Consider the following 13,332-nt stretch of genomic DNA (forward strand, 5'->3'; position numbering starts at 1 on the left):
GAGGAGCGCATTACGGCTTCACTAAAACATACAAAAATGCACTAGATAGGATTTACTTTCCATTTATGAAGAACCATATTCAGAAAATGGTCAAGGAATGTGTAATTTGTCAGCAGAATAAGCGCATAAAAGGAGCGCCATATGGAGAACTTTTAACGTTCAACTCACAGAAACCATTCGATAGAATCGCTTTAGATTTTAGCGGACCGTATCCACCAAGTGGTTTGCTCCGCCATAAATATATACTAAGTGCAATCGATCATGGTACTCGATTTGTAATTGCTCAATCAGTAGCAGATACTTCAAGTGAGACAGCAGCTAACTTCCTTTTTGAAAATGTAATTTTGCGCTACGGATGTCCTTCTCATTTAGATACAGACAGAGGTACTTCATTCACAGCTAGTTTATTTAAAGAACTATCGGAGAAATGTGGAATCCATCTGAAATTCGCTCCAGCAGCTAATCACAATTTAATTGGATTATTGGAACGATCACATGCTATTTTACAGGGACTTATGAAAAACTTCGTGAACTCAAAACACACAGACTGGCTTTTATACTTGCAATCGGCCGTGTGGTCGTACAATGTTAATTACCAGGATAATTTGAAGAACAGTCCATTTTTTCTTCTTCATGGATTTACGCCTAGATTAGTCTGGGAGAGCGGACTATATTTAACGCCCAGTGTGAATGTAAACAACGAGATGAGATTCAAGATTCTTGAAAAAGCACGTGCAGCAGCTTATGAGTCTTTACAGAAACGCCACCGACAAGCAAAAAAGTACTACGATAAACGTCATCAGTCCATTGAATTTACGCCAGGAGAATTGGTTCTAGTATACGATGGCAGTCATCGTGTACACACCGCTAAATGCTTTTCGGGAGTATATAAAGGACCTTGTAAAATTATAGCAAAAGAAAATCCCAATGTTTACAAAGTGGAATATAAGACAAAACGGGGACAGACAATCGTAGACTCAATTTCGATCCAGAGATTGAAGAAATACTACGCTTCGGAACACGGTAGCGGCGATGAGAATGTAAATGGTGATGATGAGACTGAAGAACAGGAACAGTCAGGAGTAAATGAGTGAGAACATACCTTCTACCCTGTACGTAACTTCCTTTTCAGTACTCTGATGCACTAAATAAATTTTACATCTTGCAAATATATTTTTTTAAACTAACAAACACTAAAATTATGTGAAATATTATTGTTTAGCCCTTAATAATTGCACGGAAGTGTAAAACTAGTTATTACCACACTAAAATCATTAGTTATAACACGTAGACTTCGAGGTTTCATAATAATGAACAACAAGTACAGTAACGCGCAAAAATAATAATAATTAATATTATTGTATTCACGGATAGTGAACAAAGGGAATGGTGATGAATATAAATTGCGCGCAAGGAATTTTCCTCAGATTTCTGTAGGCCTGCAGAGAACTGATGGAAATAATCTTTTGTGAACTACAAAAGATAAATAGTGTAAGTCAATAATAGACTTTAGTATTTTTTATGAATAAAATGTGTTAAACACATTCGGTAAGGAAAATGAGAATTAAAATTCTCTATGATTTAGCGTGGTTAGTCAAAATAGGGTTTAAACAAGTACACATTTTAATATTTCAATTGTTAAATTTAAGTTAATTACATTTATAATTTTAATAACTAAATAAATGACAGAAAATGAGATTATCAGTTTTATAAGTTTTAAATAACGTTAAATAAAGAGAACAGTTATAATAAGAGCTGACTAGGCATACAGCCAGTAAATTATTCAATTAAATGAGCTACAGATCAATAATAAGTAAATAAGTATTGCGATAATAAGAATTATAATATAGATAATAATAATAACGAAGAGAATAGTGAATATTTTGGTTCTTTGATATTTATAAAGCTTAAATAAAATGTATCACATGGAAATAATATAAATATTAAGATCACTTTTATAATTATACGCATTTTACATTGAGATTTAATTATTTGTATATTTTTCTTACATAACTTTACATAAAAGCTAGATTTAAAAGCTAATATGAAGATTAAGAAGTCAATTAAGAGCATAGAAGAAATAAGTAGTATTTTACACATACAGTTACGATCATGAGTTATCAGCAGCCACTTGTCACATTTTATTAACAATTTAACGACACAGTCTGAGATGAATTACGACAGTTTTGAAGAAGTAAAGTATCTTTTATTAAACATGTAGACATTACATTGATCCATCTAATTTGGGATATTTCATTCCAAATATCACTCTACAATTATTGAATGTTATAATCAAGTTGCTTAGAGTACTTCCTAATTTTTTTTCCGCATGGTAGAAATTTCCCATCTTGTAAAATTCCCACTTAAAATTTCCCTCACATGTATTTCACATTCTGAAAACGATATCGAAAATCAGCTTCGAACGTCTTCATGGTAAATTATCTGTCGTCAGCAAAAGGATAAAGTTCAACCAGGGTGCAACGGAAATGTCCCTCCTCTTTAAGCAATGGGGAAACTTGAGTTACATTCAGAAAGACAGAACAACTAACGAAATATGCAAGTTAGGCATTCTATTCGTTTCTTGCGGCAACGATATCTACCTACATCGGCAGGAGCAACATTCTCTCTTGACATGAAGTAACCAACACGTTGCAAATTAAACCGCAGATATCTCACATTCCACATTAGCCGGGGAACTGAATAAACTGCCGGCAGAGCATTCTTTCAACTCAGGTTATCAGCTCGAAAGATACGAGGGAACATGGAATTTTATGTCTGTTCAGAACGCTATTTCTTTGTGAGACAACATTTGGAATCTATATTGGAATTAACTTTTCATTTTTATATCATTTAATGTTAGGTGCATATACATATAGTCACACACTACCAATTGTCAACTTTCATTTTTTTTCTCTCCATAATTTTTTTTGTATACACAATTGTATATTATTTTCCTTGAATATTCTTAGGCTGATTGCAATATCATTAAGGGAGAAAGAGTCTATAATGGACAACGAAATTTCGGATTCTTAGAATATTATCTTATGTATTTCAATTTATGTGGACAATATTAGCAAGTGCAAAGGAAATTTTACAATTAATCTTTATTAATGACGATATTTTATTAATATTATACAAACAGAAGGACGATTGATCAACACATTATTTTTTAGGTAATATTTAAAGTATTTCATTTCATTCAATTGTTATTTATATTGATTTCAGTAAAATTAAACATTCATATATTTTCAGAAATCAATTATGATTTAAATTTTGCAGTAGCATACACTCATAAATTCTCAAGAGTATTTACAATATTACGTTCAATTCATATGTAAAGTTCAATTTGCTTTTAGTAATTATTAGTAGTTATATTTATTTTTTCTCTTTTCAAGATTCTAATTATATTTGGTGTGTAAAGGATGGCATTAATCAGAATTTGGGTAATTTATAGTAAGAGTAAATGTTATGACTGAATCGGTACTCCTTTTCAAATTCCATTTCCTCAAACATAACAACCCTCAACTACAAGATTTTTTCATACTTGTAATATTTACAAGTACTACTTTCTTAAAATAAGGGTGACTTAGAGGCGCCCTTGTCTCAACAAAACCTCTACACATACCGACATATTAAGTTCTCTCACGAACAACATTACACTAACGATCAGGAGGAAATGCCTGTTCGGTATATGATGCAAATTTCCTTTCCAAAACCTACCTGAATTGCCTCACAGATAATTCAAATTTTAACGGTGAAATGAACATTTTAACAATATTATGAAACCATGTTAACAGTCCTCAGTTCAACTTTTTCACAGATGTCAACGTCTAGAGATGGTCACCAGCTAAAACCTTGGAGAAATAAGAAATGAACACGATTTACACCTGAAGGACGCAGATAAATTATTTTGATCTACGAACTTTCTTAAGAATTTCTCAAGATTTTTATTTCTGAGATTTTTCTTTTAATTTTTCGACACGTGGAAACATGAATTACAATTAGACCTCTCATCAATTTTAATTACGCAGTTCAGCGAAATCAGTTGATAAGCACCAAATCGTTTAACACGGATCTCCTTCATTCTATTTTAATTAACTCCTACTGAAGTCAATTAGTAGTGAGACCCGATATTCAACGCTGATAATACATACATCGATTTGAAGGAATATTTACATACAACTAAATATTTCACATTCACAATTCGACGATATGCAGTTCTCTACTGTGCGTTTTTCATCAATGACAATATTTGTAGCTGCAAAGTTAATGCATCAAAGTGAAAAACATTTTTCACGGCCTCAAGGAACTACTATATACATATATACGTGGTTTGGTTCAAGAAGAAACTTCATTGCTATACGCAGAGACTATTAAGTGATGTTAACACGAGTAAAATTATGGTATTTTACTTGAACTCTTTATGAGAATCAGGATAACTCAAGGATTATTTTATGGACAAATGTTAGTGCTGTGATTTTATCTATCGAACACTATTATATTCTTATTTTCAAATACATAAATTCATGTACATATATTATTATTCAAGGACAGTTATTGATACAGTGTATATATTTTGATTAACTTCAAATTTTCTAACTAAATATTTATTGTGATAGTTGACATATATTATAAATAAAAACGACAGCGATATTTAAATGATACAATAAAATAAGAGACGGTGAAATTTACATCGATAATGACATATGTGTGCAAGTGCAACTCGGATGAGTATCACAAACGTTGCTGATTTTGTAAATATTAACTTCAAAATATTTAATAGTGTTGTGCAGTGTCAGTGTTTACAGGATCAATTACATACTACTTCGCTAGTGTCTCATTGAGACATCAATTTTGACAAGATCCATTCTTGTGGAACAATGCTTGTATAATTTTTTCACGTGGTGTCAGAGTGTTGCATGCTTATGCACGGCCTACGTTACGTCATCATGTAGTATTGGAACTTTGGTGTGGAGCGTAAGACTCTCAATGAATACGCGCACGAGCAGATTGACGAGTTAGCATAACAAACTCACATGTCAGTGTTTACCTTTCACATGCTGACAAGTTTTGTTTATTTATTTTGTTTGTTTATTGGTTATTTTTCTCCATTCCTTTTTTTTTCTTTTTAAAGAACTATATTAATCAAATTACATATTTTTGGTTATGGTATGTTAATCCAATAATTTTGGGACTATATTTTATAATAAAAAAAAAAATCTCTCCATAGAAAGGATCGATATGGAATACAACTTTAAATCTTTCATCTTTAGGTGAAAATCAAAAGATTTTCTTTAGGGGGTAGAGGAGCGTATCGTACCCAAGGTATTGGGCAAGAAGTATAAAGTCTTAGCATAGCAGGTATCAGAGAAAGGAATGCTGAATAAGTAATCAGGCAAAGGTCGGGTGATTGACTTGGAAGTCGTATGTGGCATGAGTGTTGGAATTGTCAGGAGGTGTGATCAGTTGACGAGAATAGGAGAGAGAGTAAGGACTACGGATTGTGAGAGAGGAGCAAAGTGGGGAACGACTATTGGACGATGGTGTGTGACAAGAGACAAGTGATAGTTGAGAGGACAAGCTAGGAACAATCTCCATATATTTGTAAGGCAAGTAATATCCTTTCCTTAACCAATCCATATCGGTTCAGTCATGGAGAGTATGAAACCCATATCTAATCTAAGCTAATTTCTATCGCCATTCCTTTAAAAGGTAACCTCTCGCATTTATCACATTTAGGCCACGCGAGTGATAACCATCTGAGAGATGAATGAGGAATAGCTACATCACCCAATTAAATCTAGAGGTTCTTGGTTCGATCCCAAACGCAGCATGGGAGTTGCGTTACGATAGATATTGGTTCATAACGTCATTATACATTTTCCAACCAATGTATCTGTTTAAAAGAGATTCATGTTTAAAGCATCAAAACACTGAGAATATATTACAGAAGAAACATTGTGTTTACATACAAATCAAAGTTCATGAAATGAACTCTATGGTACAAAGAATTCAAACAGTTCTAACTGAATTCCTGAATGACTACAGAGCACAACGTATCATACACATGGACCATTTCTGTACCACATGCTCAAGTGCCCACTGTTTGTAGAATGAATTAAGTTGGCCCTTTTTTTTATTCAACATATCTCTCTGACATCTCCCTTTTCAATCATGAAATTTCTCTAGAAATCTGTACTTTTGTACTATTAAAAATTTAACGCATAACTACAATTTGACTTGTTTGAATGCATAGCTTTGCTCTGAGTATTTTCTGCATAAGATCAAAATACTAATTAGACAAAGCAATAAATTTTCATAATAAAAGTGATCTTGGATAATGCGTGTAGTAGATGTATTTATATTAAGATGTGACCTAAATATGATATGGTAACAGTTCCAGAAAATGATACAATCATTTCTTTTTTACTAATTTTCTATGAGTAGTACGTAACAACTACAGAAATTATCATTCTGTATGAGCTAAATTATTTTTTATTATTTTTATTATTACACATGTAGTATTTACATTTGTGTGCAATATTTTGCAGTGTATTATTAATTTGTATCATGTGGTAATATGTTTTATAATAACACGTTACATTCTTTATGTTTTGACTTTTCAATAGTGACGTTAAGCAAGCAGCAATTTCACAATGAACAATTTGTTATTAGCACACATTCTCATGCACATGATTAAAAACACAAAATTAGTTAATATATTTAAAGGAAGGTAACAAAAACAAACATCAGTATGTATTATCCTTTCATAAAAGCAGTGCAACATTTGCATGTAATGATAGAGGATCAAGATTTGTGTCTTCTTTTGTAGGGTGATACATGGGAGTTTGAATAGATTGTACTTGACTGCAAAGAACATTAGAAATTCAAGACATTGAATCTCTCTTGTCCAGTGTGGTTACATCAAGGCTGAACTAGGGATAAAATGTTACATTGTGGTGCTATAGAAGAATCTTTAGAATCTTGATGGTGTTAAGAAAATGTATGCAATAGTTTTCTTTTTAATCCTCAAAGTAAGCCACGTGCACTTCATACGTACATAAGTACATTTTAAAATATGTAGAAAAAAAAATTGTACATGAGCATCTATGGAGAAGTTGATTTTAACTTGGTGTCTGTAGAATCCTTCCAGGTAGTACCATTAAAAGAAACTAATCCCTCTGGGGCTAATGCCATGTTAAACGCCTTACCATAGAGCTGGAACCGCGGACACAGCAACGATTTGGATGTCATACAGGTCCTTTTATCCACTTGACATACTATACAATAATTAAATATGTTTGAACACACTGATAAATACACAAAAGCCCATATTTCATTAAGCTGATTGAAATGTACTTCTCGCTGTCGCGAGCCGACATGCACCATGCCACTATGAATATCACGCTCCCAGAATTCCGCTCTCTTACCAGAAGTTCCCAGCGGGAGTAAAAAAAGAACAAATGAGGAGGGGAAAGCAAACTACATACAATCTTAAACACTTGGCTTTGAATTGGACACAGCCATGTAACACATCGTTATTTGCTCCACTGTGCATTGTGTATAATGTAGTATTAAAGGTTTGGCACATCCTTCTAGAATGTGCCAATTTTAATTTTCTCAGACAAAGTTGGGAGATGGTGACAGTGATTTCCTAATGTATTTGGCTTTCTGAGACAAGTGTGTCTTTTCCTCTCTCTTCGAGGAAGTTTCTTTGGTGTGCCCTTATCTTTCTAACGTGTTGTGTTTGTCCTTTACAACCTTACATTTTAACCTTTCAGAAGGAGCTTTTTACATCCTTTTTTAACTCTCAGGAAAAAAATTTAGATAAGCAAATTTTCCCTCATGTACAGTGAAGGGTGCAAAATGGCAGATTGTGCCAATACATAAAAAAATTTAATTCAATCAAGAGGTGCATGTAACCGGTGTTACCGCAGGTAACAGCAATATGTAAAAGAATTAAAAAGTTGTTTCAATAAAATAACAACATTGTTAAATATGTTAACTGACAGCATTGCAGTCGAGTGTATATTGCAGAGGACATTTTTTCTGCAGCCGACAGAAGCAAAAAGGGGAGGCCGTTTCGCTACCCTCAAGAGGTAACAAGGGAAGAGGGTGCCAATGCAAGAGAAGAGAGGGGAAAAACTTTGGGGCAAGTGTGCTATGGGGTTATTCATATGCCTGTTTAGGGGCCCAGTTACCAGTCAGGCCTACTGGTATAAGCCAGTGTTGTGTTGTCACATCAGATTGGCAGAAAAAAGCTAAACCCCACCTAAAACAGGGAGACTATTTCTCTGAAGCAACAAGAGCTAGACTGCAAAGCCAAGGCTGGATTTAACTACACTCCGTTTACGTAATAGACGAAAAGATAAATACTTGGTGCGATTCGTGATTTGGGCAAACCTTGCTCCAAAAAGCTAAGTTGTACAGCTAACTGGACTTCCCTTCCACTGCTGGTTGAGCGGAATTCTGCCTTCAAACTGACCTGAGAAATGTTGGGTTCTTCTTTCTCTTTCCACCTCTTTGCAAAGAAACAGAGTAGCTCTCTCATGAGTGGTAGTTCTTTCTAGGAGTGATTGTGGCTAAATCATAAGAGTGGATTGCAAAAAAAGAACAAAATGAGCACAAATCTAGATCGAAGGCATATATGAGGCAGGAGGGTAGGGGTAGGGTGGAGATGATAACGTCTGATGGCCGGTAACACTTTTGAAAAAGTCACGCCACACCACTGATTCAATCAGTCATTCAAAGCTGGACCTTCTCATTAACTGAGGAAAATTAATTTTTTGCTATATGGTTGAAAAAAGTTTACAACATGTTGGCACACTTTTGTCACTTACCCAGATACCACAGTAAGCTTGCTTCATGCGGGGAATCGCAGACCCATTCACTCAGTATGTGGCACCCTGAGGGTTCCACATGTTTTGAAAATGACTCAAAACGAAAAATTTGGCAACACAGAATACCACAAGAATTTCCCCTCACCATGGCAACTGGACCAAACCAATTGGTTCAGCAGTTCATGTGACCCTCCCTGGCTTTCGACAGAAAAGAGTAAATAGAATTTTGAAGTTTGTTCTGTTCTTTCACCTAACAGGCTTTAGTTACCATGTGCCAAAATTACAGTAAGCTTGAAATGACAAGCTTTGCACCACCAATGTCACAGAAAGCTGCATGCTTGACAAGCTTGTTAAAGCCAACTGACAGCTTGAATCAAGCTTACCATATCCAATTGCCTTTGACGAGCTACAAGCAAGCTTGCAACAAGTTTTTGTGCTGTTGGTGTATTATACACCAGGTCCTCCTCCCCATCCCCCTCAAAGTAATGACGCCTGTGAAATTAAAATTAAAACTTCACTGATAAAAGTATATTCAATTTGTGAAAGCGTGGATATTCAGAAGATATTTATGAAAGTATAACAACCTCAATTTTCAGTCAATGAACGGACTGATTTTTCTAAATGTCAAGTAGACTGTTGTTCACTGGAAAGCAAGATGCAGACTAGAAGTTCATTAAATAATTACCCATGGTGCAACAGCCCTTGAGGGCCAAGGCCTACCTACTGACTGCTTGGCCTCAGCAGAGGTGGGAGATCATACAACAAGTTACGGGATGATGTGAAGAAGAAAAGTTGTTATGCTTTTCCCGGAGCCCAAAGCATGACACCTTAGACCGCACAGCCATGGTGTGGGTCAGAGTGGTACTTTACATCTTGATTTTTCAAAATGCTGGTGGTATTGTCACATAACTCACTAAATGTAATATTTAGATTATGACTGTGACACGATGAAGGTTAGTCAGCACTCGGTAGCCTACAAAACATTTAAGCATTACGATGATAGAACAAGTGTTATTCAGGGCCAGACAACACAGTTGGATGGTAGCTTTCTTCTTTTGTATCTCTACCCAGATGCAAGAAATAAAAAAAGCAGTCACAGAAACAAATGTCCCCAGTCATATCGGATGTAGATATTTAATTTTCTGCAGGCCCTGTACATTCTTATGGTATGGAGTGTGCTTACTGCTTATCGTCAGGAAAATGTTTTTCTTTATTTTGACTGATGCGGGTGATTTACTGGTGTTTTTTACCCGTTTAAATTATTGAGTTCTTCTGATACAGTCCTCAGCACCACAAGTGCTTAGGTTTGGCTAAGGAATCATCTAGCACAACGAGTCCAATTCAGGTATACCAACCATTGTAACATTAACTTTGTTCTTTATTTAGGTATCAAACATGTCCGAACAGAGTAGCACTAGTAATAGCAGTAATTCCAGTACGCCTTCAACACCATATCCAGCTGGTGGGGGAGGATTACCAAACACAACTGCCACGTGGCCTAATCTTCAGGAAACACTCCAGTTTGAACGTGCAGCTACAGCTATCATGAACGACAGGCCTCATACCATATCATCAAGTAAGGCAATATTACATTTATCTTTTGCATATGATATTTATAATACATTTTTCTTTATTTAATTTTGGCCTTGTCTTTACTTTTCTTTCAGAAAAATATATAATGTTTTACATCCAATGTAGGAAAACTCTAATTCATGCAGTCTTAACATAACACAGTTATTTGATTCATAATATTTAATGCCAGAAATGAAAGCCTGTAAGGGAATTTTTCATTACATTTTTGTTATACAGGGATAGGAGGGGTTATGTTGTTTTTTGACAAATTAAGTTTTGTGGCAGTTGCAATGACTACATTTTCAATTAATGCACCTGAATGTACTTTAATTCCCTGTAATGTCCCTGATGTATCTCAGTACAAACCAAAACCATGAAATTTTCAGTTTCTGAAATTAAAACAACAAGGAATGGTTGCTTTTGAGTTGCCAGGCCTCTTTTTCACTTCACTGACTGGACAGGAGAAATAGTGATGCAAGTGGACATCTTGCCCTTGTGCAAAAGAGTGGCAAAGAGTTTAAAATTGGTCATTTTAACTGAGACAGCAGATAAGAGGGACAAAGTATGGAGATGCTTTCAGATCCAAATCATCTATTTTGATGATTTAAGGATTTTTTAGCTGATATTCTATTAATACCTGATTCAATGGTCTGCAAAATGTAATTCCATGTCAAGACGCTGTTCTAATTTATGGATCTGGATTGGAAGAAGCAGTTAGCAGATGTATTGGAGTTATGTACAGATTAGTTCAATACAGGGTAAGTCAAAATGATGGACCCGATTACAGAAATTTATTCTGTGAAATCTAATAAACATATGTTATTGTGAGACATGCACTTCGAAAGGTTAACTTTCAAAGTTTAGTTTCCATGCAGTGTTTCCACTTTCTACCGCTAGGAGAAAGCGAGCGAGCAGGAAAATGGCGTTGACTGGAGAACAGAAATCTTTCTGTGTGCTTGATTATCATGTGAACAAGTCTGTGATTAGTATGCAATGGCATTTCCGTACCAAATATCGGAGAGAACCACCTACGGGGAAAGCTATTCGTAAGTGGTATGAACATTTCAGAGATTCGGGCTGCATCTGTAAACAAAAATCAACTGGCCGTCCATCGACTGGGGAAGAGACAGTGGAGCTAGTGTGCACATATTTTGTGCAGAGTCCACAGAAGTCCACCTACTGTGCAGCGAGAGAACTTCAACTTCCACAGAAAACTGATTGATTGATTTGGTGTTTTAAGTCCTCCACAGAAAGCTGTCTGGCGATTGATTTGGTGTTTTAAGTCCTCCACAGAAAGCTGTCTGGCGGGTTCTGAGGAAACATTTACAAATGAAACCCTACCGCTTGCAACTAGTTCAAGCCTTAAAATACACTGATGATGCTTTGGGCGTGTCCTTCTGTGCTGATTTCCTCACATTAATGGAAATGGATGGGTTCTCTGAGAGGTTAATTTACAGTGATGAAGCAACTTTTCACCTTTCAGGGAAAGTGAATAGACACAACGTAAGGATTTGGGGAACTGCTAACCCCCATTGCCTTTTGTGCCATTTCCCATGAAAATATTTATGGGCCCTTTTTCTTCCATGAACGTACTGTGACAGGACTTGTTTTCCTTGATATGCTGCAACTATGGCTCCTTCGACAGCTTGCAGAGGATAGCGCAGATTTAATTCTCCAATTGGATGGTGGCCCTGCGCATTACCATGGCAGCGTTCGGGACCATCTCAATGGGGCATTGGAACAACGTTGGATAGGCCGTGCATCTCCAGAGGATCGACCTCTCCTTCATTGGCCACCTCGTTCCCCCGACTTGACCCCATGTGAATTCTTCATGTGGGGTTTTGTCAAGGATCATGTTTACGTACCACCACTTCCAACAATTTTGGATGACCTGCGTGCCCGCATCACAGCAGCCATTGCTGATATTGACCGCAACATGCTACACAAGGTTTGGCAGAAGATAGACTATCGGCTTGATGTGTGCCATGTTACGCGAGGTGCTCACATAGAACACTTGTGATTTGTTTGAAAAAAACTTTGACAGTTTACCTTTCTTAGCACATGTCTCACAATAACATTTGTTTATCATATTTCACAGAATAAATGTCTGAAATCGGGTCCATCATTTTGAGTTACCCTGTATAACGTGAAGGTTAATTTGGATAAATGCAAGTTATTTAAATCAACTGCAGAAAGAATTAAACCATGCCAGTGCCAAATTGAGGCATTACTGAATTGTCCACATCCTCGTAATGTGAATGAATTGAAGTTGTTTCTAGGAGACATTAATTTTTTTGCAAATATATACCAAATATGACGATCCTGATTCCAACCTTGTACAATTTATTGAGAAACAATGTGCATTGAAATTGGAGTGATGACTGTGAAACTCAGTACAAAAAGATATTCTGCAATCATCAGAAACATTAATACTGTTGGATTCGAGCAAAGATATTGTAATCATATGTCATACTTCGAGTTATAGAACTCTGCTATGTCATAGATTTAATGGTGATTTGCAAACTACAGAATGTTCATCTTTTCTTTCACAACATCCTCATCACAGAAAGGAAACTCTTTTCAATTATATTTGCTGTGAAGAGATTTAGAAAATATGTCTATGGAAAAGTTTGATTGATTTGTTGTTTTACGTCCACTTTATGCACAGGAAGGCTAATCGGTACTGGACCTACAGTTTAAAGTGGGATCCGAACCACTGTGCCATGTGCCTCCACCAGGTATCGAACCTGAGATCCCCTTGATTACCACTATGCCATCGGGAGGCCCTGTATGGAAAGGGATTTCAAATTTGGATTGATTTGCTGACACAAAACAACTAATCTAATGTGCAAAACTATAACGGTTTTGATTTCACCCAGAATTCAATGTTGGTGTTTGTTCTTGGCTAATTTTGAATATG

The 13,332-nt window shown here is 35.7% G+C and overlaps 1 protein-coding gene across 4 annotated transcripts in view; it reads left to right on the forward strand.

The window, feature by feature from the left end:
- mim (missing-in-metastasis) overlaps positions 1-13,332 on the forward strand; it is a 438,609-nt gene that overhangs the window by 386,573 nt on the left and 38,704 nt on the right. For all 4 annotated transcript variants that reach the window (XM_083139464.1, XM_083139467.1, XM_083139465.1 and 1 more), the window contains one exon: positions 10,227-10,416. In XM_083139464.1, the coding sequence (XP_082995590.1) occupies positions 10,227-10,416 (190 nt within the window). The remainder of the gene's footprint in view (positions 1-10,226; positions 10,417-13,332) is intronic.

The sequence above is a fragment of the Lepisma saccharinum genome, chromosome 17, assembly GCF_977018435.1.
Source record: "Lepisma saccharinum chromosome 17, izLepSacc3.1, whole genome shotgun sequence".
NCBI lineage: Eukaryota > Metazoa > Arthropoda > Insecta > Zygentoma > Lepismatidae > Lepisma > Lepisma saccharinum.